This window comes from Rhinolophus sinicus, chromosome 15 (genome assembly GCF_057876585.1).
Source record: "Rhinolophus sinicus isolate RSI-liver-muscle chromosome 15, RSI-T2T, whole genome shotgun sequence".
Lineage (NCBI taxonomy): Eukaryota > Metazoa > Chordata > Mammalia > Chiroptera > Rhinolophidae > Rhinolophus > Rhinolophus sinicus.
In genome coordinates, this window is record NC_142515.1 from 74,365,491 (window position 1) to 74,386,100 (window position 20,610).

General features: G+C 59.4%; 1 protein-coding gene across 1 annotated transcript; it reads left to right on the forward strand.

The window, feature by feature from the left end:
• Positions 1–208: 208 nt before the first annotated feature.
• GNA11 (G protein subunit alpha 11) lies at positions 209–19,633 on the forward strand. Its single transcript, XM_019744057.3, has 7 exons — positions 209–558; positions 13,086–13,270; positions 14,779–14,933; positions 15,571–15,699; positions 17,450–17,579; positions 17,664–17,817; positions 19,205–19,633. Exons 1-7 carry the CDS (start codon positions 423–425, stop codon positions 19,393–19,395), a joined length of 1,080 nt encoding a protein of 359 aa, XP_019599616.1. The 5' UTR covers positions 209–422; the 3' UTR covers positions 19,396–19,633.
• Positions 19,634–20,610: the final 977 nt, after the last annotated feature.

Here is a 20,610-nt window from a genome sequence, read left to right on the forward strand (position 1 = left end):
ACTCGCGGGCGCGCCCGCCTCGTCCCGCCCCGCCCCGCCCCGCCCGAGCAACGTCCCGCCCACCCCAACCGCTAGTCCCGCCCCCGCGACGGGCGCGCGGGCCACCGCCCCCTCCCATTGGCCGCGCCGCCCGCCCGTCGGCACTGTGCCCGCTCGTGTTAGGTTGTGCGGTGCTGTCTCTCGGTCGCTGAGGCTGCGGTTGGCGGCGGCGGCTGCGGTTAGCGGCGGCGGCGGCGCGGGCGGAGGGTGGTCGGGCGGGAGTACGCGGCGGAGCGAGACCGGCGCTCGTAGGCAGTCGAGCGAACCGGTCGACCCCCGGGGCCAGCGCCGAAGGCCAGGCGGGTGCGGCCGGGGCGGCTCCGGGCGAGGGCCGGGCCGGGGGGCGGCGGCGGGGGCGGCCGGCGGGCGCCGGGGCCGGGACGATGACTCTGGAGTCCATGATGGCGTGTTGCCTCAGCGATGAGGTGAAGGAGTCCAAGCGGATTAACGCCGAGATCGAGAAGCAGCTGCGGCGGGACAAGCGCGACGCCCGGCGCGAGCTCAAGCTGCTGCTGCTCGGTGAGTGGGGCCGGGCCTGCCGGGGTCCGCGGCCGGCGGTGCGCGTGCTGGCCGGGCGGGGCCGACGCTGCGGGCTGTCCACAGTCGATGCCTGTGGCCGTGCTGTCCACGGCGAGGGCAGGGCTTCGGAGCCAGCCCCTGCCCGTGTCGTCCATAGCTCCTGCCTTGCTGTCCACGGTAGGATCTGCGGCCTGGGAGTGAGCCCCAGCCCGTGCTGTGCTTGCTGGGAACGCCAGTCTTTAGGGTCTGCTCCTGCCGGTACTGTACCGCCCACGATGGGGCCCTGATCCCTGCGGGGCCAGCTGTTGCCTGTGCTGTCCAGGTGAAGGCCCCGCGTTCTCAGGGTCGGCCAGGTGCCTGTGCAGGGCCGGTGGGGCACAACCCTGCCCGTGCTGTCCACCTTCAGGCTACCTGATATCTGTGGGGTCAGCCCCCTGCTTGTGCTGTCCACATGAGGCCCAAAGTTTTTTCAGGTTCTGCTGTCCCTGTTGAGTCCCTGAAACCCTAACGGTCAGCCCCTGCCTCTGCTGTTCACATCGGAACCCAGATCCTTGCAGGCAGCCTGTGCTGTCTGTGGCAGACCCCTGATTCCTTTGGCATCAGCCCTGCCTCTGTCGCCCAGGTCAGGCCCCCGAACCCTCCAGGGTCAGTGCCCTGCTTCTGCGGTCTACATCAGGTCTCCAGATCGCTGCAGGGTCAGCCCCTGCCTCTGTAGCCCAGGTGGGGCGCCTGGAACTCTGGAGGTGCTCTCCCTTCTCATGGTCTGAGTCCCCCTCCCTGCACAGGGCTGGCCCTCTGTCCCTACCCCACAGAGTGTCCCCCTCGCTGCCCCAGCATCTGTTCAGGCCCAGACCTTTGGGTGTAATCCACAGACGCGCCCCTCACCTCCCAGGATCCCATCTCCACTACTCCCACCAGGTGGAGCCCTGTTCCCTACACACAGGGCCTGTCCCACTCCCACCCACCCACCCCCATTCCCTCAGGCTGTTCCCCTGCCTACCCTCCTTCTGGAGGAAAACTGTTTCCCTCAGAAAGGGGTACACCCCATTGGGGAGAAGATAGCCTTTCCTCTCTTCTTAGAGTCTGTTTTAGCTGAAGGCCATGGTGGGGTGGAAACCTGAAGGAGCCTTTGTGGGGTTTCAGAACCGGCCAAATCTACTCCCCAAACCATTTCCTTCTGCCTCTGTGGGAGCCAGTTTTCCCGGGTCCTCCTTCCACTTGGGGGAAGATTCCTGTTCGAGTCCCCTTCTCAGGGCACACCTGTTGAATGGAGTGAGTTGGCCTGCCTAGCTATCAGCAAAGTGTTATTACCCCAAATAAGGGCTGTTGAAGGACTTACCTCTGCCGTCAAAGGCAAGAAGGTCGTTTACAAAACAGAAACCTGGGCCGTGCCCTCTCTTGAGCCCTGCTTCATTTTTATACGTATACTGTGGGGAGGGTTGGAAATGAAAGCCGCTTAGCGGTAGCTTTGATGGGCCTGGGGCTGGAGGAGGAGCGAACGGTTTAGAGGTGCTGAGTCTGATGGTAGATGGTGGCATTGGTGGCCTTTTGGGAGATGGTGGGTTTTGGCTGGAACACATTGCTTTTCCTGCCTGCAGGGTTCTCCTGCACCCTCCCTTCTCTATTTTCTTTTTCCAAACGTGTATTCTGATTTGCCTAAAGTCTATAAAATAGTCCATCTTTGCAGAAAAGACAGGCAGAAAGTAAGCATCAAGTTTGGAGGAAACTTGCAATGGGGTCTGAGTGGCACTTGAGAGGACCTCGTGGCACTGGACAGTTTTTGCAGTGAGCTGTAGAGCTTATTTTGGGAGGAGGGGGTAGAAATTAGGGGCATCTTAACAATATCAGCCAGCCTTACTTGGGGGCTGCGTGAGCCTCCAGGCGCACCCCTGCCTCCTCTCCTGAGTATGTCCAGTCTTCAGATTGATGTGTGGGTCAAGGCCACACAGGTTAGTGGCCCAAGCTCCTGCAGCCTTGCTGTGTGTCTGCAGTCTTCCTGGGCTGGGACGTCCCCAAGAGCCCTGTAGGGGATCTGGAAGCAGCCAGTGCCTGCCAGAGAGCATGGGGTGTCAGCTGCAGGGGCACCTGTGTCTGCAGTTCCACTTCTCCCTTGCTGTGCAACCCTAGAGAGGCATCCAGTCTGCCCCCTGCCAGCCTGCATGACGGGGGTATTGGGCTGTCTCCGGAGGTTGCATCCTAGGCATGGACAGCAGATAGGACAGGATGTGAGCTCTCAGGTCCAAGGTGAAGGGTTCTGACCCGAGGAGGACAGCCCTCAGTGCTGGGCGAAGGCCTAGGGGGTGTGCATGGTAGGTGCTGATCTTGAGGTGCTGTCACAACAAGTGATCCCTTGGGCTTTGGGCCCGGGACTTCTTCGGGAACCCTGGGAACACTTCCCACCAGGCAGCCTATCCTCCCAGGTTGAGGACACCGTGCTGGGAGGCCTTTGATGACTAGAGGACAGGGTGGGGTATGAGAGTGCAGGGAGGGCGTCCTTACTGAGCACCCTCTGCCTGTTGCCTGACCTGCTGGCAGGACTCATTCCAACCCCCTAGCAAGCCAGCCACTGGATGGGAACTGTCCCCGTTTCATAGGGAGAAAATCAAGGGACAGGCAGCTTTCCCAGCTGTGGGAGTAGTAGGCCACCTGGTTCTGCTGCATGGGAATGCCACCACCGCTGCCCCCTGTGGTCTGGGCTAAGGGGCTGCTCACCCTGTGGCATAGTGTGTGAGTCCTGTTTCTGAGAGGTTCTGGTGGTGTCCGCCTTGGCACCTGGTTTTGGAATCAGGTGGAGTGAGTTACCATCGCTGGAGAAGCCCTGGCCTAGTTTGCCACGTCCATGTGCTGTCTCCCGGGGCTGTGTGCGCTTGACCTGTGGGGCCTCCCAGCCTGGCGCGGGTGTTAATGCCCTATCCTGGTGGTGAGAGTGACTGACCTGGGGAGCTCTGAGAGCTGGGCTCTGGCCCTCGAAGTGGGGCACCCAGTAGGCACCCTGTGCTGTCCCCAGCGCTCCCTCCATGCCCCTTTTTAAAGTTGATTTTTAACTCCTCAAAGAGGCGTCTCTTTTCCGTATAGAAGGGTCTCTTCCTCGGCACTGGGGATATTGGGGCCAGGCCAGTCTCTGTGAGGGGCCGTCCTGGGCACTGAGGGGTGTTGTTGAGCAGCCTCCCTGGTTCCACCCATTTGATGACCACAGATGTCCGAGACATGGCCCGGTGTCCCCTCAGTGCGGGACCAGCCCTGTTTGAGAACCTCTGCCCCATGGTAGTACGCGGTGTAAAATGTGTGTTGCGGAGCTGGTGTATAATCAGTGTAAGTTATTTTGTCGGATGTCTTGTGACTGCTTAAAAAGTGCGTGTTTTTGTTTGTAGGGTCCAAAGCCCTATGTGTGTGTGTATGTGTGTGTGTCAACACGCAGATACGAGTGCACAGATACAGGTCTTCAGTGTCAGAGACCTGGGGTTCCAGGCTGTGTCCTTGTTAACGTCTGTCTGTGGTCGGGAGCGGGGGCAAGCGTGTCTGCGCAACCAGCCGCCGGGATAGCGTCACTCCCATTATGTGGACGAGAACCCCGAGGCTCCATCGGGAGCCCTGGGGTGGGGGTCCTGGGCAGGCCTGCTGGCTTCTGTGCTGCCCTTTGCCGTGATGTTTGGCACTTGGTAGAAAACACCGAGGGGGCCCCTTGTCTGTTCCTTCGGGCGAGCTTCCCGTCTGAGACCCGAGGCCTTCCATGGGAGCCCCGTCCCAGTGGCCTGGCCAGGCTGAGCCGAGCGGCTCCGGGGATTTCTAAATAAAGCAGGGTGGTCAGTTCCACAGGCTTCCTGTTGGCCAGCGCCGGCCCCCACAGGGCGGTGAAAAGGCCCGGAATCAGGCGTGGGGTGTGGTGGTCCAGCGGGAAGGGCGCCTCCCAGTGCTGGGAGGCGGGGAGCAGAGCATGGCCACTGGCTCCTGGCAGAGAGGCCCGGCTGCGTCTCCTGCAGACCAGGAGAGCAGGAAGCGCCCTTGGGTGGCCTCTCATCTGCCCCCCGGTTTCACTGGGGCTGTGGAAGGACCTTGACCCACTCCAGGACATGTTTTATGTGCTCTAAATTAAAATGAAATGTTTTTGGCTAAAAGGGTCTGCTTTCCGGGGTGCAGTCCCTGGAAGTGCCTCAGTAGCCCAGACTGCTCTTGGACCTAACTGTCCCTTGGTTTCCTTGCACGTCTGGGGAGGACACTAGTGCCTGGGTGAGACTCTGTCCCCTTCCTACAGGGTCTGGAGGGCCGAGCTCCAGGGGTGCCTACCCCAAAGGACAGTTACTGTGGGAGCTCGGAGCGTGGCCTTACCAGGTGTGTCTTGCCAGGCTCTGGGGCCAGGGCCGGCCCTGAACTCCATTTGCAGAGCAGACTGCAGTGCTTCCGGGCACGGCTCTGCTTGTGCCGAGCTGTGCCGGTCACTGTGGTGAGACTGGAGGAAGTGCTCGGCCTCAGACATTTACCCACAGACGGTTTCACTTTCTGCTGCTTGTGGTGGAGCCCTCAGTGCAGCCCCAGAGCATGTTGTGGTCTCCGCTGCCTGCGGCCCTGGGCCTTTGGAGCTGCGTGCAGGAAACCAGACGGCTTAGATGAGGACCCATGGCAGAGAAGCGTTTGTCCCTTCTTTGTCTGGCTTTAGGGCGGGTGCAATTGGTCTGGGACACTGAGCCCCATGGGGTGAACAGAGCTGGGTAGCAGTGGGAGGAGCAGCCCCATCTCTGGTCCCTTTCTGGGCACTCCTTTCCCAGCTGGCAGCTGCGGCCTGTTCCCTGGGGACAGTCGGCCTCCGCAGCCTGCTCACCTGGTGTCTGAGCAGTGGATGGGATTCAGGGTGTCTCCATGGGCTTTGGGAGTGCCCACAGGTGGGGCTCTTTTTTGGTGGAACTCAAGCTGCTCAGAGAAGCGGGACCCCAGACCTCAGCTGGCTCGTGGGAGGGCTGTGTAGCCAACTCGCGTTTTTCATAGTTCCTGTGCCCACCGGCCCGCAGGCTCCCTGTGCCTCTCGGCCTTAGGGCAACTGGCTGGTTGTGGCCCGTCACCCTGCCACGGTGACTCCTCAGTCTCTCCCTCCACTGCCAGTCGCCACCCCACAGGTGGAGCACAGCCCTGCAGGCCTCTGAAAGGTGTGCTGTGATTTGTGATTGAATTCAGTCCCGAGTCACCGGCCCCCCTGATGCCCTAACTTGCTTGGTCATGAGGCCCCACCTGCCTGTGACCCTGTGCTCTGCTGTGTGGACACAGGGACTCCAGGGCACAGCTTGCAGCTGCCTCTCTGAGGCCTCCTTTAGGCGGCCTGGCTCTTTGGGGGACCTGTGCCAGCAGGCGCCGAGCAGCAGCAGAGACACTGGCTAGGGGAGACACTGTTTCCCAGGCTTGGTTTCTTTACCTGTTGGATGAGGCTGGTGCCCCTCCCCCCACAGCACTGTTGTAGGATGAAATGCAACGCTAGCCTGGCGCTTGGCACACAGTAGGTGGTCAGCAAGCAGAAGGAGCTTTGTCCTGTCGTCACTATCCTTCCCACTGGATGCTTTGCATAAGTTGCCATTTAAAAGCTGCTGGAACAGCCCTGAGAGGTGGGTGTCCATACCAGGGCTGAGCTGGAAATGCCGGAGTGCGGTTTCTGTCCCTGTGTACTCACGAACCCTGGTTTTTCCTTCTGTGAAATGACAATAGTCATACTGACTTTTTAGGATCGTTATGAGGATGAAACAGTATGATGGGTATTAAACTGGGGAGCACCCTCTGTGTTATTTTTATTCGTGATGTCCACCCTCTGCCGCTAAGGGGGGCTTCCCTGTCCTACAGTGCAGTCCCCGGAGCGCAGCCCTCACGCTCGGCCGTCTTGGTTCCGTTTTGGCCCACAGCTCCTTGGCTGGTGCTGTGCATGGTGAGAGGAGTGGCCTCAGCTCCCCTCCCTGCCTTAGTGCCTGCTCGCTGACCTGTGCTGGCTGCAGAGTTGGAAGGGCCAGACCCCTCACCTTCAGAGAGCCCCAGGGGATGGGAGTGTTGCCTCACCTCTGCCCCATTGGTCCTCTCATCTGAGCCGTGGGGATGTTGCTGAGCTGGGTTGGGTGGGTGGGGTCCATCCCCGCTCCCCATGCCCCACACACCCACAGTTGGGCTGGACGCAGGGTAGGGCAGGACGGGGGGTTCATGCCAGGTCACCCAACTCTCGGGGGCTTCAGAAAGGGCTGCAAAAAGACCCAGCACGTAGGGACAAAATTGGGGGCTCAGAGACACCCACCAAAATTGCCAATGCCACCCTGGGGCTGTTGCACAGCGGCATGTCCTGGCTGAGGGGCGATTAATGTCTGCACCTTGGAGGCCCCAGGGCAGGAGACGCCTGTTCCAGGACTTCGCCTCAGCGTGGAGATAACGCACGATGAGTCCAGCGTCCACCACTCTGCGAATTGCTTTTCTTCAAGGGGGGGTAGCCGTTGAACGCTTTTCAGATTTCTGCTCTCCTTCCTGTTCCTTATCAGTGCAGGTGCCCGCTAGTGCGATTTCTCTCTGGTGGCCCCAAGGCACCAGTGCGCTTGCGTTTTCTCACTTCCCTGGGGTGGTGGTGATGGTGGTGGAACAGGAGACACAGAAGTCCTGGCGTGGGGAGAGACGCTGTTGTGAAGCCAGAAGACTTGAGTCTGTTGAGGTCCCACAGTTACCTAGGCTGTGTGACCTCAGAAGAGCTGCTGAACCTCTCTGAGCCTCAGTTCCCTCACCTTTCCAGTGGGAGGTGGGGTGATAGTTGCACTGCTGACTGAGTGAATGAATGAGTGAGTGGGAGCGAGGGGAGTGTGTAATCACCATCCTCAGCTTAGCGAGGGTTTTGCATTTTCTGTGTCCCCCTGCATAAGGTTGGCTTTGATCTCGGACCTATTGACACAGCCTGAGGTCCATGTTGCGTTTCCAGGCTGCATTTCCAGGAGTCCAGGTCCCTGGCAGTACTCCTGTGGTCTTGGGGGTTCCTGGCTTCACTACCCACATCCCAGAGTGGTGGACAGCCCGGCAGCAGAGCCCTGGACCCCAGATTATTACTCCAACACTCAGGTTCTTGTTACCAGGTTGCACCCGCCTGCCCCTGGGGCCGTGGGCACCATGGCCTGCACACTTGAGTTTGTCCCTGATAGCAGACAAGCACCATCGTTCCTGTTCTCCAGGCTGTGGCCGCTGTGGGGGTTGAGCCCCCTTTTTCTCAGGGCTCAGACTCCTTCTTCCTGACCTGCTGTCCTAGATCTTCACTGACTAGTGAAGGGGGATGGGCGGCCTCTTTCTCTCACCTTTCTCCTCTTCTCCAGTTAGTCTCAGCTGGGGCAGCGCTCAGGACAGTGCACCAAGACGGCCTTGAGCAGGTCCCACAGCTGCCTTCCAGGAGTTGAGCTGCGCTGGGGATGCACCCCCAGGTACTCCTCGTTCCTTGGAATAACCAGAAGTCAAGTCTGGCTTGCCCAGCTTAGGGGACTCGGGGACCTGTGGGGGCATGTGACAAACCCAGCACCGTGGATTGGGGCCAGGTTTATTTGGGGAAAATGTGTGCGGTGCCTTCTGTGGCCTGTGCTAGGGGCTGGGTGCAGGAGGCCGCAGGCAGAGCTCCGCCCTGGGGTAGGGGCTCCCAGCATGTGGAAGACGGGGACCACAGGCTTCACAGACGCTGAGTAACGGGAACAGCTAGGGTATTGGGGTGCGAGGCACTAATTGGAAAACGTGAATTCGGGTTTCTTCAGGGAGCCTGTTAGGGTTGGAGGGAAAGGGCCTGTGGGGGTGGTTTGTATTTAGCAGTGGTACAAGCAACTGCAGGGGCCCCTGGACGTTGTCTCCAAATGCTGGGCTTGTGGTGTTACCCAGGAACCAAGTGGGGTGGACAAGGGGGCCCACGGACATGAGCCTGAGGTCTGACTGCAGCCAGGACCTGGAGCCGCTCGGCTCCTGTGCAGGAAGGTAGTGCTGTGTCACCACCTGTGCCGGTGCCTGAATCCACCATTGCCATCAGCGTCCTGCATGTTCCCAGCACTGCAGGGACCCTCATGTGGCCCTTTTCTACCCTTCTTGCCCCCCCCAGCAACCACCCATCTGTCCTCCATCTCTATAGCTGTGTCGTCTCAGAAATGTTTCCTAAATGGAGCCAGAAGGTGTGTAGCTTCCTGGGGTTCCCCCCTGGCATGGTTCCGTGGAGTCCATTGGCCGCTGTGTGTGTCCGGGCTTCCTTTCATCCCTGAGTAGGGTCCGTGGCACCGATGGGCCGCAGTTTGTGACTGTCCAGCCAGTGAAGGGTATCATGGTCGATGCCGCTTTTCGGCCATTATGAAAAAGCTGCCTGGGAAGCCGTGTGCTCGTGTCTGGGTGGATGAGTCGTCACCCCGCAGGCGCTCATAGGTCCAGAGCAGCCGCCCCCCATGTGGCTGGGGGCCCAGTGGGTGCTGTAGACCAGGTCACATGGACAGAATGAGGTCTCACCACTGGTGTCTTGCACGTTTTTGCTCAAAGAGGGGGCTTGCTTTTCTTCAAGGGGGGTAGCTGTTGAAGGTTTTTGAGCCAGAAGGGCATATGTGACCAGATCTCCTAGGGGGAGTATGACAGTGCTGCAGAGGGGGAGTGAGAGGCGAGGCAGGAGGCGGAGGGCCAGGGGAGGCCAGGAGGGCAGAGCTGATTAGGACCTGGGGTGACGGCCAGCGCAGTGGGTCTGGGCAAGCGGCTGTGAAGTTCAGGCGGCCTCGTGCCCGGAGACTTGTCTGGGCAGGTCGGGCGTCGGAGGGATCCCGGGCCAGAGATTCTGTTACGGGTGCCATGTGCTGACAAGATGTGGCAGTGGCTGAGTTGGCCAGGAGACAGGCCAGTTCAAAATGAAGGCCGCAGCCAAAGCATCTGCAACAACAAACCTGGGTGGCTTTGGCCGGCTCCACACCACCCAGAACCTGTCCCTCCCTCCCTCCTGGGGGTAGCGGTGGCTGAACACCTCTCAGGCCAACTGGGCCTGGCCTGTTCCAGGGCAGAGGGCCCCGTTGGCTCCCACCTCCCATGCCGCTGCTCCTGGCTCAGGCTGACGCTCGGAGCTGGCGCTGGCATCTCCTCGCTCAGTCACTGTTGGCCCAGAACACAGGTGACACGACATGTGGTGACCTCCTCAGTGGACTTGCCCTCTCTGCAGCCACCAGCTCCACACCCTCTTTTCTCTGTCCTTCCTCGCACAGTGATGGCCGCCCTGGCCGGGGTCACTGACCATCCCACGTCCGAAGCCACACTGTCCCTGGGTTGTCCCTTGTGCTTTCCCCCGGCTTTATTGAGATTTAATTGACATGTAAGGTGTACAGCATGATGATTTGATGCGTGTATGTATTTGCAAGATGGTGGTCGCAGTTAGGTTAGTTAACACATCCACCACCTCACACACTTGTGCCTTTTGCCTCTTCTGGAGGTCGGTCATGGCCACTGTCTTTGCTGCATGGGGAGACCCGCGGACTGGACGCCACGGGGTTTGGAGGGACCTGTGTGCCCGTGACCACACGCCTCAGCTCCGTGGGCTGGTCCTGCACCTGAGCACCCAGCTGCTTGTTCCTCGGGTTTAGGGGAGATCTCAGACCTGTAGCCTCTGGGCTGTCCCTTGGTCTCCTCCAGCCGGCTGCTCGCCAATTGAGAAGAAGCATTCAGGACACACCCCCACACCTCCGTTCCCTGTTGGGGCCCAAGCTTTGTCTCAGTCTGATTGTCACCGTACGTGTGTGCACGTGTATGTGTGTGGTGTGTATGTGTTTACATGTGTGCGCCCCCAGTGTGCGTGCACTGCCTCTGGAGAGCTCCATGGGGGCTCTCATTGTCATTTTTGCCTCCATTATTAAAAAGCCAGTGTGAGGCCAGTTCTTCCTTGCCTGGCTGGGGATCTGGTTTTCAGACTCCTCACTTGCCCTCCCAGCATCCTCGTGTGGCCTGAGTGGGGGACCTGCTCAGCTCAGTGCCCTACAGGGCTGTGTCTGGCTGTTCTGGGTGTTGGCCTTAATCCCTGCACCTGTTTGACTGTTTCTAGTGCGGTCAAGAGGAGAATGCACTAGAAGTCCCCTTCCTAGCACACCCCCCCCCCCCCCATGTGTGGTGAGGGAGGAGCAGCATGGGTCCCCATGAGGAGACATAGGGTCATTGCACAACCACACCCCCCACCCCCACCCCGGCCCCCTGGAACTCAGGTGGGTTTGGGGCAAGTGGATGTTTGGCCTCTTGTACGTCTTGTGGCGGAGGTGATTATCTGATGTAGGACAAATGTGGGGTGGTGTGGGGGTAATTGCTGCTTGACGACAGAACCAAAGTCATGTTTATTCCAGAAAGGGTCTGAGGTGGTTGATAAAAGTACCAGACGGAGGCGGCTGCAGCCAAGGCCGCTGCTTTGTGACGTGTCGCATTTGTGACTCGGGTCTCCCTGAGTGAGCTCAGGTGACTGTGGTCAGTTACTCGGACTCTGGTTGAGAGCCTCTTGGCTGCAGGACAGTGTGGTCACCATGGGGTGTCCTTCAGGAGCTCCTGGGTATAGACCCCTGCAGAGACTCCCCACATAGGTGGCAGTAATGGTTCCAAGTATACAGGGAGGGAGCTGCCTGCCTGGGGCGCAGGGCTTTCTGGGGTGCAGGTCAGCTCACGGGTGGCTGTGAGTGGACAGCACCATGGACAGAGACACAGCTTGGGCTAACGGGCAGACAGATGCAGGGCAACTCAGACAGAGTGCTGAGAGGAGCCTAGAGGGCAGGTTTAGGTGCGTTTGGGATGTTCTGAGCCCCTAAAAGGGTGCACGGAGGTGAGCCCGTGAGAGGGCACTTGTGTTCGGTTATAGAGTAAGGGTCTGAGACAGTGCATTCTTAGAATTTAGAGGTTCTCTTGCTGTGTAATAAAATCACCTCAAAACTTAGCAGCTGAAAGCAACAAACACTTATCTCCACAGATTCTGAGGGTCAGGAATCAGAGTGGTCCTGGGTCGGGGCCCTCGGGAGACTGCAGTCAAGCTGTGGACAGGACCCCCTCACCTGAAGGCGGGACCCAGGCTGGAGGGGCCCCTTCTAGGCTGGCTGCCTCTTGTGGCTGCTGGCGGGAGACCTCAGCTCCCCATGGGGGCCGCCACAGTGTTGCCTGAGCGTCCTCACAACATGGCATCTGGCTCCTCCTGCCCACTGGTCTGAGACAGCAAGGAGGAGCTCCCGTGCCTTTTATAAACTGGTCTCAGCAGAAACACACCATCATTCATCATATTCTGTTAGAAGTGTGTCACTGAGTCTAGCCCCACTCGGAGGAGAACGAGGGAGGGAGGCGTGACAGAGATTTGTAGACACATTAAAACCTCTGCAGTTGCTGTCCCCACTTGTGGGGGTACATGAAAGTGGAGTGACCAGGGCAGTGATAGGCTGAAGCAGGAGAGGGACCTGGGGCCGTGCTGGTGCTGGAGTGGGGCTGGGAGGGATCAGAGGTGCGAGGACCCATGGTCACACGGTGTGCATTGAGACCAGGGCTGCATCTCGAGGCTAGCGTGAGGGCACAGCCAGCTGAGTGGCCCCTTTCAGATGGTTGTCCACATTTTCTGATCCTTTTGATCCCACAAGTCACGCAGAGCCTCCGAGTGCCCTTCTCTAACGCGGGGGTCAGCACACTCACCCTAGGAGAGCCTGGTAAGGTGACTACGTCCCCTCATGCTTACGTAGAGGAAGGAATGAGACACGAAGGGGGTTTGGTGACGTGCCCGTCAGCACGGTGGGACAGAGATAAGAGAGCGGATGCTGGTGGTGGGCAGAGGGGCGACACCCAGGCTTCTGGGTGGACATGGAGCACAGCGCCATGGTCACGGGAGTATGCCGGGCTGGCGTCATGTTGGGTTGAGTTACATGTTCAGGGCTGATGAGAAAGGAGCTCCTGGGGGCCTTGGGGGTGACGGTCGGTGCCCTGTGACTCAATTTGGCCCTCATCATTGTGGCCTGGATGCAGATACCAAACTCCTGCCCGAAAGGAGACGTTGCTCTGGAGAGATTCATGGAAGAAGTGGGAGGTGGGCAGAGACATTTTCAGATCAGACGGGCCTAGGGTGGGCAAGGGAAAGCATTAGGTGGGCTGGACGGGCCAGGTAGCTAGTCAGGCCCACTATGTAGGTAAGGAGGTGGTGGCATCTGGTGGTGACATGTAACTTCCATGGGCCTTCCTGCCCTCATCTGAGGACGCTCCTCACTTCCTGCCACTGTGACCCCGCAGGGTGCTTGGGAGGACAGACCCACTTGTCATGTGCCTCAGTGCTAAGTGCCCTGCAGATGTCGTCTTTCTTTTCTCTGAGCCTCAGTTTCCTCTTGTGTAGGATGGGTGCGCGTGGGAGGCTGACGGAGGTAAAACTTGGGGATGCCCAAGATTGGCCGCCTGCTGGCCGAGCGTGTCCCGTGCCCCCTTCGAGGGCCGACCAGCCCCCTGGGGCCAGGAGTGTGCGTCTAAGCCCCTGGGCTCCTGACGTGCGGGATGGGGTTCCGGTCCCTGCGATCTCAGTGGGCTGTTCCGCGCTGCAGGCACGGGTGAGAGCGGGAAGAGCACGTTCATCAAGCAGATGCGCATCATCCACGGCGCCGGTTACTCGGAGGAGGACAAGCGCGGCTTCACCAAGCTGGTCTACCAGAACATCTTCACCGCCATGCAGGCCATGATCCGCGCCATGGAGACCCTGAAGATCCTGTACAAGTACGAGCAGAACAAGGTGAGGGCTGAGGGGGGGCGGGGCCGCTGGGGGCGGGGCCTCGGCCTCTGCTCACCTCTGTGCGGGTTTCCTGTGCCTGCGCACGCTGGTTGAGCCCCAGACTTCCCTATGAAGTAGCTGTGAGCGCCCCCATTCTACGGACAGGAAGCGGGCTGGCAGGTGAGCTGCTTTGAGGATGGGCAGTGCGAGCTCCTGGTTCCTAGCCCCTTGGAGGGCCCAGCGTCCTACTGGGTGGGGCTTCACACACCGTATCTGACCCTCTGGGTGACCCCACGGTGTTGGCACTTCCCTCTCGTATTCTGTATTAACAACTTTGTTGAGATGGAATTCACATACCATACAAGTCACCCACTGAGTGTACAGCTCACTTGTTTTTAACATTTTCACAGTCATGAACCCATCATCTCTAATTCCAGAACATTCTCATCACCCCAAAAGGAAATCCCGTCCCCATTAACAGTCATAATAATTCCTCCCCCTCCCCCTTCTGCAGCCCCTGGCAACCAAGAACCCACTTCCTGTCTCTCTGGATATTTGCCTGTTCTGGACATTTCACATACATGGAATCACACACTGTGTGGCCTTGTGTGTCCGGCTTCTCTCATGAGCCCCATGTGTTCAAGGTCCATCCACGTTGTGGCGAGTGGCAGCGCCTCCCTCCTCATGGCTGCATAACATTCCAGTGTATTTTATTTATCCATTCACCCATCGATGGACATTTGATTGTTCCCAGCCTTTGGCCATTGTGAATCTTGGTGCTGTGACATTTGTGACCAAGTTGTTATTTGCACACCTTTTCTCATTTCTCCTGGATGTGCACCCAGGAGCAGAGATTCAGGCTCACGTGGTGACAGCCCACTCTCCCCAGCAGCTGCCCCACCAGCCATGAACCAGTGGCTCTCACGGGTGGCCTCTCTGTCTTTGCTTTCGTAGATGTTTTGGGGGGTTCTCACACAGATGGCATGGAGTCCATATCTGTCTGAATATGGCTTAAATCAATCCATTTACTTTAAAGCTTAAGAAGATCAGTCAATCAGATTTATGGTACGTCGCTGATGGGCTCATTCCTCCCTTTACCCCCAATTCACAGATGATCAGGGACCCCTACTGGCCCTGAGTCCTGGCTGTGGGGCCACGTGTGGGGCCAGCTTGAGTCTCTGGCCTGTCGAGTCTTGGTGTGTAGGATCTCTTCCAACTGGTGTGTAGGATCCCGTCCAGTTCACACTTGGACCATAGGTATCCATCAGCCTCTAGGACAGAGGGGTCATACTGCAGCCTGTTTCTGTAAATACAACTTTGTTCACACATGCCTCTCCCACATTCAAAAGCCCCCTCCAACACAGGCTAGGGAGGCAGGGTAGGCCGAGAGCTGCCTCCATCTTGCTTCTTTCTCTCGCGTATTCACCTGAAACTGGAGTTGATGGTTCTGAAGCTGGTCAGCCCGGGTGCCGGGATGAGGACTGCGCCCCCTGGTGAGCCCATGGCCTCTCCCCCTCTTACCCTTACAGGCCAACGCGCTCCTGATCCGGGAAGTAGATGTGGAGAAGGTGACGACTTTCGAGCACCGGTACGTCAGTGCTATCAAGACCCTGTGGAACGACCCCGGCATCCAGGAATGCTACGACCGGAGGCGGGAGTACCAGCTCTCCGACTCTGCCAAATAGTGAGTGGGCACCAGCCACCCGCCCCACTGGAGGCCAGGCTGCAGGCCACCAGAGGGCATCTGGACGGGGTCCGGGGACAGAGAAGGACATTAAGGAAAACGGCGGCAACCTGGAAAAAGGGTGGGCTCAGTTAATGACACTGAATGTTGGCTGATTAGTTGTGAGAGATGCACTAGAATAGTCATCACATTCACGGCAGGGAAGCTGGTTGTGTGCTAGAAGTTTCTGTTCTGTCTCTGCAACTTTCCTGTAGATCTAAAGTGATCCTAAAGTAGTTAAGTTTATTTCTGAAAAGTCACCCCTCCAGCCCAGCAACCTCTCTTGGAGACCCCAGTGCTGGTCCCCATTCTCCATCCGGAGCAGCCATTCTGGGCCAGCTCTATTAGAGGGTCCCTCCCGAGGCTTTCCCTAGTCAGTGTCATTTCTGTCCCATGAGACCCAACAAATGACCTGCTCCTTCCTGACCAGGTCAGAGATGGGGTGGCTTTGTCCCATCTTATCCCAAGTACTCCTGGCTGCTTCAGCCTCTGCTGGTGAGGCCCCTGTGGGCCCCTCCTGGCTGCTTGGGGGACCGGTGGTGGCTGGGCTGTCCCCCCACAATGCCTGGCCTGAGAGCCCGTCCCTGCTCTGCTGCAGCTACCTGACCGATGTGGACCGCATCGCCACTGCGGGCTACCTGCCCACCCAGCAGGATGTGCTGCGGGTGCGCGTGCCCACCACTGGCATAATCGAGTACCCTTTCGACCTGGAGAACATCATCTTCAGGTACCTGGGTCCTGGTTTCCCGAGGGTGGTGGCGTTCTGGAGAGGCCGAGGGCTGGGCAGACTGCTGTGAGGGCCATTTGTCCCCAGACCTGGAGTTCCCATTGTGGGGGCAGCAAAAGGTTCATTGGATCCTGGTTTTTGCCCTCAGGGAGCTTCTGATCCAGGAAGGGGGATTAGATTTATGAATAAGTAACTGTCACCAAATTTCACAGAGAGCCATTTCCCAGTGGTTATTGGGGACTGGCCAGAGGCAGCCTAGGGGAGATGGCCTTCTGGTGGGGCCTCCGTGATGGGGCCTCCTATGAGAGAGGATGCTGGCTTGTGTGGGAGGGGTGGATGGTCTGGAGCTCCTGCCAGAGCAGGAGTGCTATGGGGCAGTGGAGAGGTCATAGAGACCTCGCGTCCAGCTCCGCCCTTCTCCAGTTGCCCCCTTTCTGGTTGTGTTCTCACAGAAGGCAGGCCAGGGGCCCTGGCACCATGCTCATGGCCCGGCTCCAGTCGGAGCTCGGGTGTCATTGAATGATGGCCTGATGGCCCCGATGTGTGAGATGAGCCTGGTCCCAAAGTGGGGACCTCACGTGGAGACCTGGCCCCTGGGAACCTGGGTTCCAGCCTGGTCATACTTGGGAGGCTCATGCTCCAGAAAGGCTGTGGCTCCAAATGCCGTTGGTCCTGATGACTCTCCCCAGACTGGCTGCAGCTGCCAGCATGGCGTGGCATCCGAGCACAGGGCCCTTGGCCTGTCACCACCCTCCTGTCCCTTCACAGTCACCCTGGCACATCCGCTGTCCACCTGTGCTTGCTGGAGTCTCCTCTGCAAAGCCTCCGCCAGGCAGACAGCCTGGGGGTCAGCCCCGCCCTGTTGCCCTGGGGCTGTGTCTGTCTGGTCTGAGGCCTGCCTTCCATGCAGCAGTTGGGGGGAGGGCAGCTGCGGCGACCCCCGCCTTCTCCAGGACAGGTTGGGGGCCATGAGGTCTGCTCTCTTACCGACTGCTTTTATCTGCCTTCTTAAAAACAGAGTGTCTTTCCTCATGTTTGAAGTTAGGGAATTCCCGAGCAGAAAGAAGAAAGCCCCCGTAACTAACCCTGTTGCTCAGGCACTGTCCCAGCTTCTCCCTGCACCCCTCCGGTTTCTGGGCCTGTTGTCTCCTACCTGTTTCTCACGCTGGATAGCAGACTTTGCAGCCCACTGTGTCCACCCAGTCACAGGACATGCTCTCTGCAGCCGTTCCCTCGCAGTGGCTGACACATGTTTGTCGCTTGAGTGCCCCTCAGTTTATCTGGGTTTCCCTGTGGGGGAAGCCAAGATGGGCCAGTGTTTTAGAGACCGTGCTGCACATTGACCAATGAGGGGAGGGGGCTTCCAGACGTAGGATGTGGGATCTGAGGGTGGGCCCGTTACAGGTCCCGCTGTGTCCACACCTCACACCCATGCGTGCCTGTCACTGCGCTTTAGGCTGAGGGCTCCCGTTGGAGGGCAGGGACTGGTCACGCTCAGAGACCAGACCTGCGGCCTGTGCGGTGTTCTACTAGCTCCCACAGATGTGGTGGGGGGGGGGGCCCGTGGCTCTAACACATATTAGGGGTTCTCATGGCTCTGGCAGGTATTGGGGCCCTTGCAGCCTCAGCAGGTATTGGGGTCCCCACGGCTCTGGCAGACATGGCCCTGCCGGTGGGGAAGGCCTGCTGGGGAAGCAGTGCTGTCTGTGGAGCCTGGCACTGAGCCCCTGTGGGGCTCTGGTCCCTGCAGGATGGTGGACGTGGGAGGACAGAGGTCCGAGCGGAGGAAGTGGATCCACTGCTTTGAGAACGTGACGTCCATCATGTTCCTTGTGGCCTTGAGTGAATACGACCAAGTCCTGGTGGAGTCGGACAACGAGGTGAGGCCCCCTCCCGCATGCGCCCCACCCGCAGCCCCCTCCTGATCCCCAGGCCTTGGCGACCCTGGCGCTGTCCCTCCACAGAACCGCATGGAGGAGAGCAAGGCCCTGTTCAAGACCATCATCACCTACCCCTGGTTCCAGAACTCGTCCGTCATCCTGTTCCTCAACAAGAAGGACCTGCTTGAGGACAAGATCCTGTACTCGCACCTGGTCGACTACTTCCCTGAGTTTGACGGTGAGCACAGCTGCCCCGGTTCTACCGGGGAGGCCAGCTGGCTGCCCCCAGCGTGTCCCTACCCTCCCTGGGCCTTGGTGTCCTCGTCTGACAGCTGGCAGGGTGGTTCCAGGGGCCCACGAGCAGTTAGACCAGAGCTTCCCCGGCTGGCGCTGCACTCATGGCTGCCTCCTGGCTCCTCCCATGCCACTGATGGGCGGGCAGGCCTCGTGTCCCTGGGAGTGGGGGGGCCTGTGGTTGGTACTCGGCAGCAGGAGATGTGATGGGACACTTGGCTCCAGTCCCCCACTTGGTGGCCTGTCCCCGATTGCTCATGCTGAGCAAGGAGCCCGTGTGGGTTCAGGGGCCTGGCCATATGAAGGAGCGAGGCGCTGGGAATAAAGGGTGACCCAAGACTACCGTCCTGACCCCCACCTGGATCAGCCCAAGCTCCTAATGGAAGGCAGACAGCTCGTGGGTGGACCACCCCACGCTGTTGTGCATGAGCTGTAGCTGGGCTGCCCCACAGGTCCCTAAGGGCACCCGGCTATGCCCTCCACAGCGGGTGGTGGCACCCACACTCTGTGCCTGCGCTGTCCACACTCCTTACAGGAGCAGGGATCATGATGGGGAGGAGCGTCCTGGCTGGGAGCCCCCACGGAAGGGTGCTGCCTGTGGAAGACTATGCCCAGCCTGCGTGTGTGGGGTGACAGGCTCGGCCTGACTGGCCATGGGGGGGAGCCTCATGATCTGGGGCTGTTGGTTCCCACTCTAAAGACCAGAATGAGGCCTGGGGTTAGGGTGCTGGGCTCTACACCTGGCCCTCAGGACTCTTGGGCGGGGCAAGCAGGGACTCCCGGTGGCAGGGAGAGCAGGAGCATTGCTGGGAGGGAACAGCGAGGTTGTCTCGCTGATGGGGACCAAGCCCTTGAGGGTGTGTGCAGACCATGGGCTGGGAAGGACAGACATTGTGGGGGGGGGGGGAGCCTCTGGGCAGGGGTGTGGACAGACAGATGGACAGCCAGCAGGCCGTGTGGGAGAGTGGCTGAGGTGGCAGCTGTGCGTGCGTGGGGTGCGCCTGTGTGCACCAGTGTGGACGCGTGCCCGTGTTTGGGTTGGGGATGTGTGTGGAGTGCAGCATGAATGGAGTGGGGTGAAGTGAGGCTGGGAAGGAAGGTTGGCCCCAGTTTGGAGGTCCTCAGCCCTGTGTGCAGCGATGGTGGGCTGGGCTGGGGGGGCCCAGAGCCAAATGGGGGGGATGGGCAGGGAGCCTTGCAGATCAGCAGGCGCACAGAGGCCACAGCGCGGTCGGGATACGAGGCATTGGCCATGGGCATCACTGGGGGCAGGGAGCTGCCCTGCCCGCTGCTGCCCCATCCCAGCCAGGCTCACTGCCCGTCTCCCCCAGGCCCGCAGCGGGACGCACAGGCCGCCCGGGAGTTCATCCTGAAGATGTTCGTGGACCTGAACCCCGACAGCGACAAGATCATCTACTCGCATTTCACCTGCGCCACCGACACGGAGAACATCCGCTTCGTCTTTGCTGCCGTCAAGGACACCATCCTGCAGCTCAACCTGAAGGAGTACAACCTGGTGTGACCTGAGGGCCCGGGACAGACCCTCCTGGATGACGTGACAGCGGCTCTGCCGCCGAGGAGCTGAGTTGTTTCCTATTTTTAACAAATGTTTTTTATTTCACAGTTATCAGGGGATGTACATCTTTCTTTCTACACTTTGTGCACCTTCTCACCTTTTGTCAGTGGCACAGGCTGCCTTTTTCTGGCCTCAACTGTGGCTCGCCTTTTTCTAAAAAAAAAAAAAAAAAGAAAGAAAAAAACAGCAAAATGATCCAAGCGGAGATGAGACACGCGAGTGACCTGCCCCGGCACCTCCAGGCCTCCCTCAGCCCCAGGCGGCGCCTTCGGGCCACGAGGGACAGCCACCTGCCATCCCTGGTCCCTCAGACTGGCCAATCCTGTCCTCCCTTGTGTTCTCAATCACGGAAGGCGTGGAGATACGGAGACTGTGACTTTTGTTTCTTCTTTTTTTTAAGTTATTGACATCTTCACGACTCTGCCGTGGTTTTGCTCTCTGGACTCCAAGAAGTGGGGGTGGGTGGCGCCCTCTGTTGCCCACCCTGGGAAGTGCCTAACCATTTTTTGTTTTTTTTGAGGAAAAACAAAAAGTATATTGTTTCCCCAGCAGTGGCGGAGATGCCCTGGGCCCTGCCTCATAGCCTTGGGTGGCTGCAGACCCCACCAGCCTCTGTGAGAGCCCTGGCGGCTTTGAGGGTCCTCTGGGCTATGTCTCCAGGGCCATCTGCTTGCCAGGAGCTCCCCTAGGGCCCTGTCCCTGCACAGCAGATGGCAGCGTGTCCACTGCCCGTGCCAGACAGCACCTGTGGGATTCGCCATCACCTGGCAGCCGGGAGAGGGCCCACTTGGATGGGAGTCGCTTTTGCTTCTGTTCCAGTTCGTAACCAATTTGGAAACATTGACAGTGGGCTGGGAACTTTTTCGGAATCTTCTCAGGTCTGTCCCCAAGTGGCAGAGAGAGGTTGATGAAGCGTCCAGCACTGGTTCCCGGGCGTGGTGGCCGCCGTCGCACATACTGCTGACCCTCTGCACCGAGCCGCCGAGAAGCAGGCAGCCGCAGGCGCCCTTTGCCCGGAGCTGTCAAGTCACGGGGGAGCCAGCAGCTGGCACCTTGGCCCCGGTCAGCCTCCAGGCCACAGCCACGGCTACGCACTGTGCCAGAGCCATGGGCCTGGGTCCCCTCTCAGAGGGACTCTGAGGGCAGGAACAAGCAGGGGCT

Coding starts and splice junctions, on each gene's coding strand:
- GNA11 (XM_019744057.3), top strand. CDS start 423: ATGACTCTGGAGTCCATGATGGCGTGTTGCCTCAGCGATGAGGTGAAG. Junction 559..13,085: donor GCTCAAGCTGCTGCTGCTCG/GTGAGTGGGGCC, acceptor TCCGCGCTGCAG/GCACGGGTGAGAGCGGGAAG. Junction 15,700..17,449: donor CTGGAGAACATCATCTTCAG/GTACCTGGGTCC, acceptor TGGTCCCTGCAG/GATGGTGGACGTGGGAGGAC.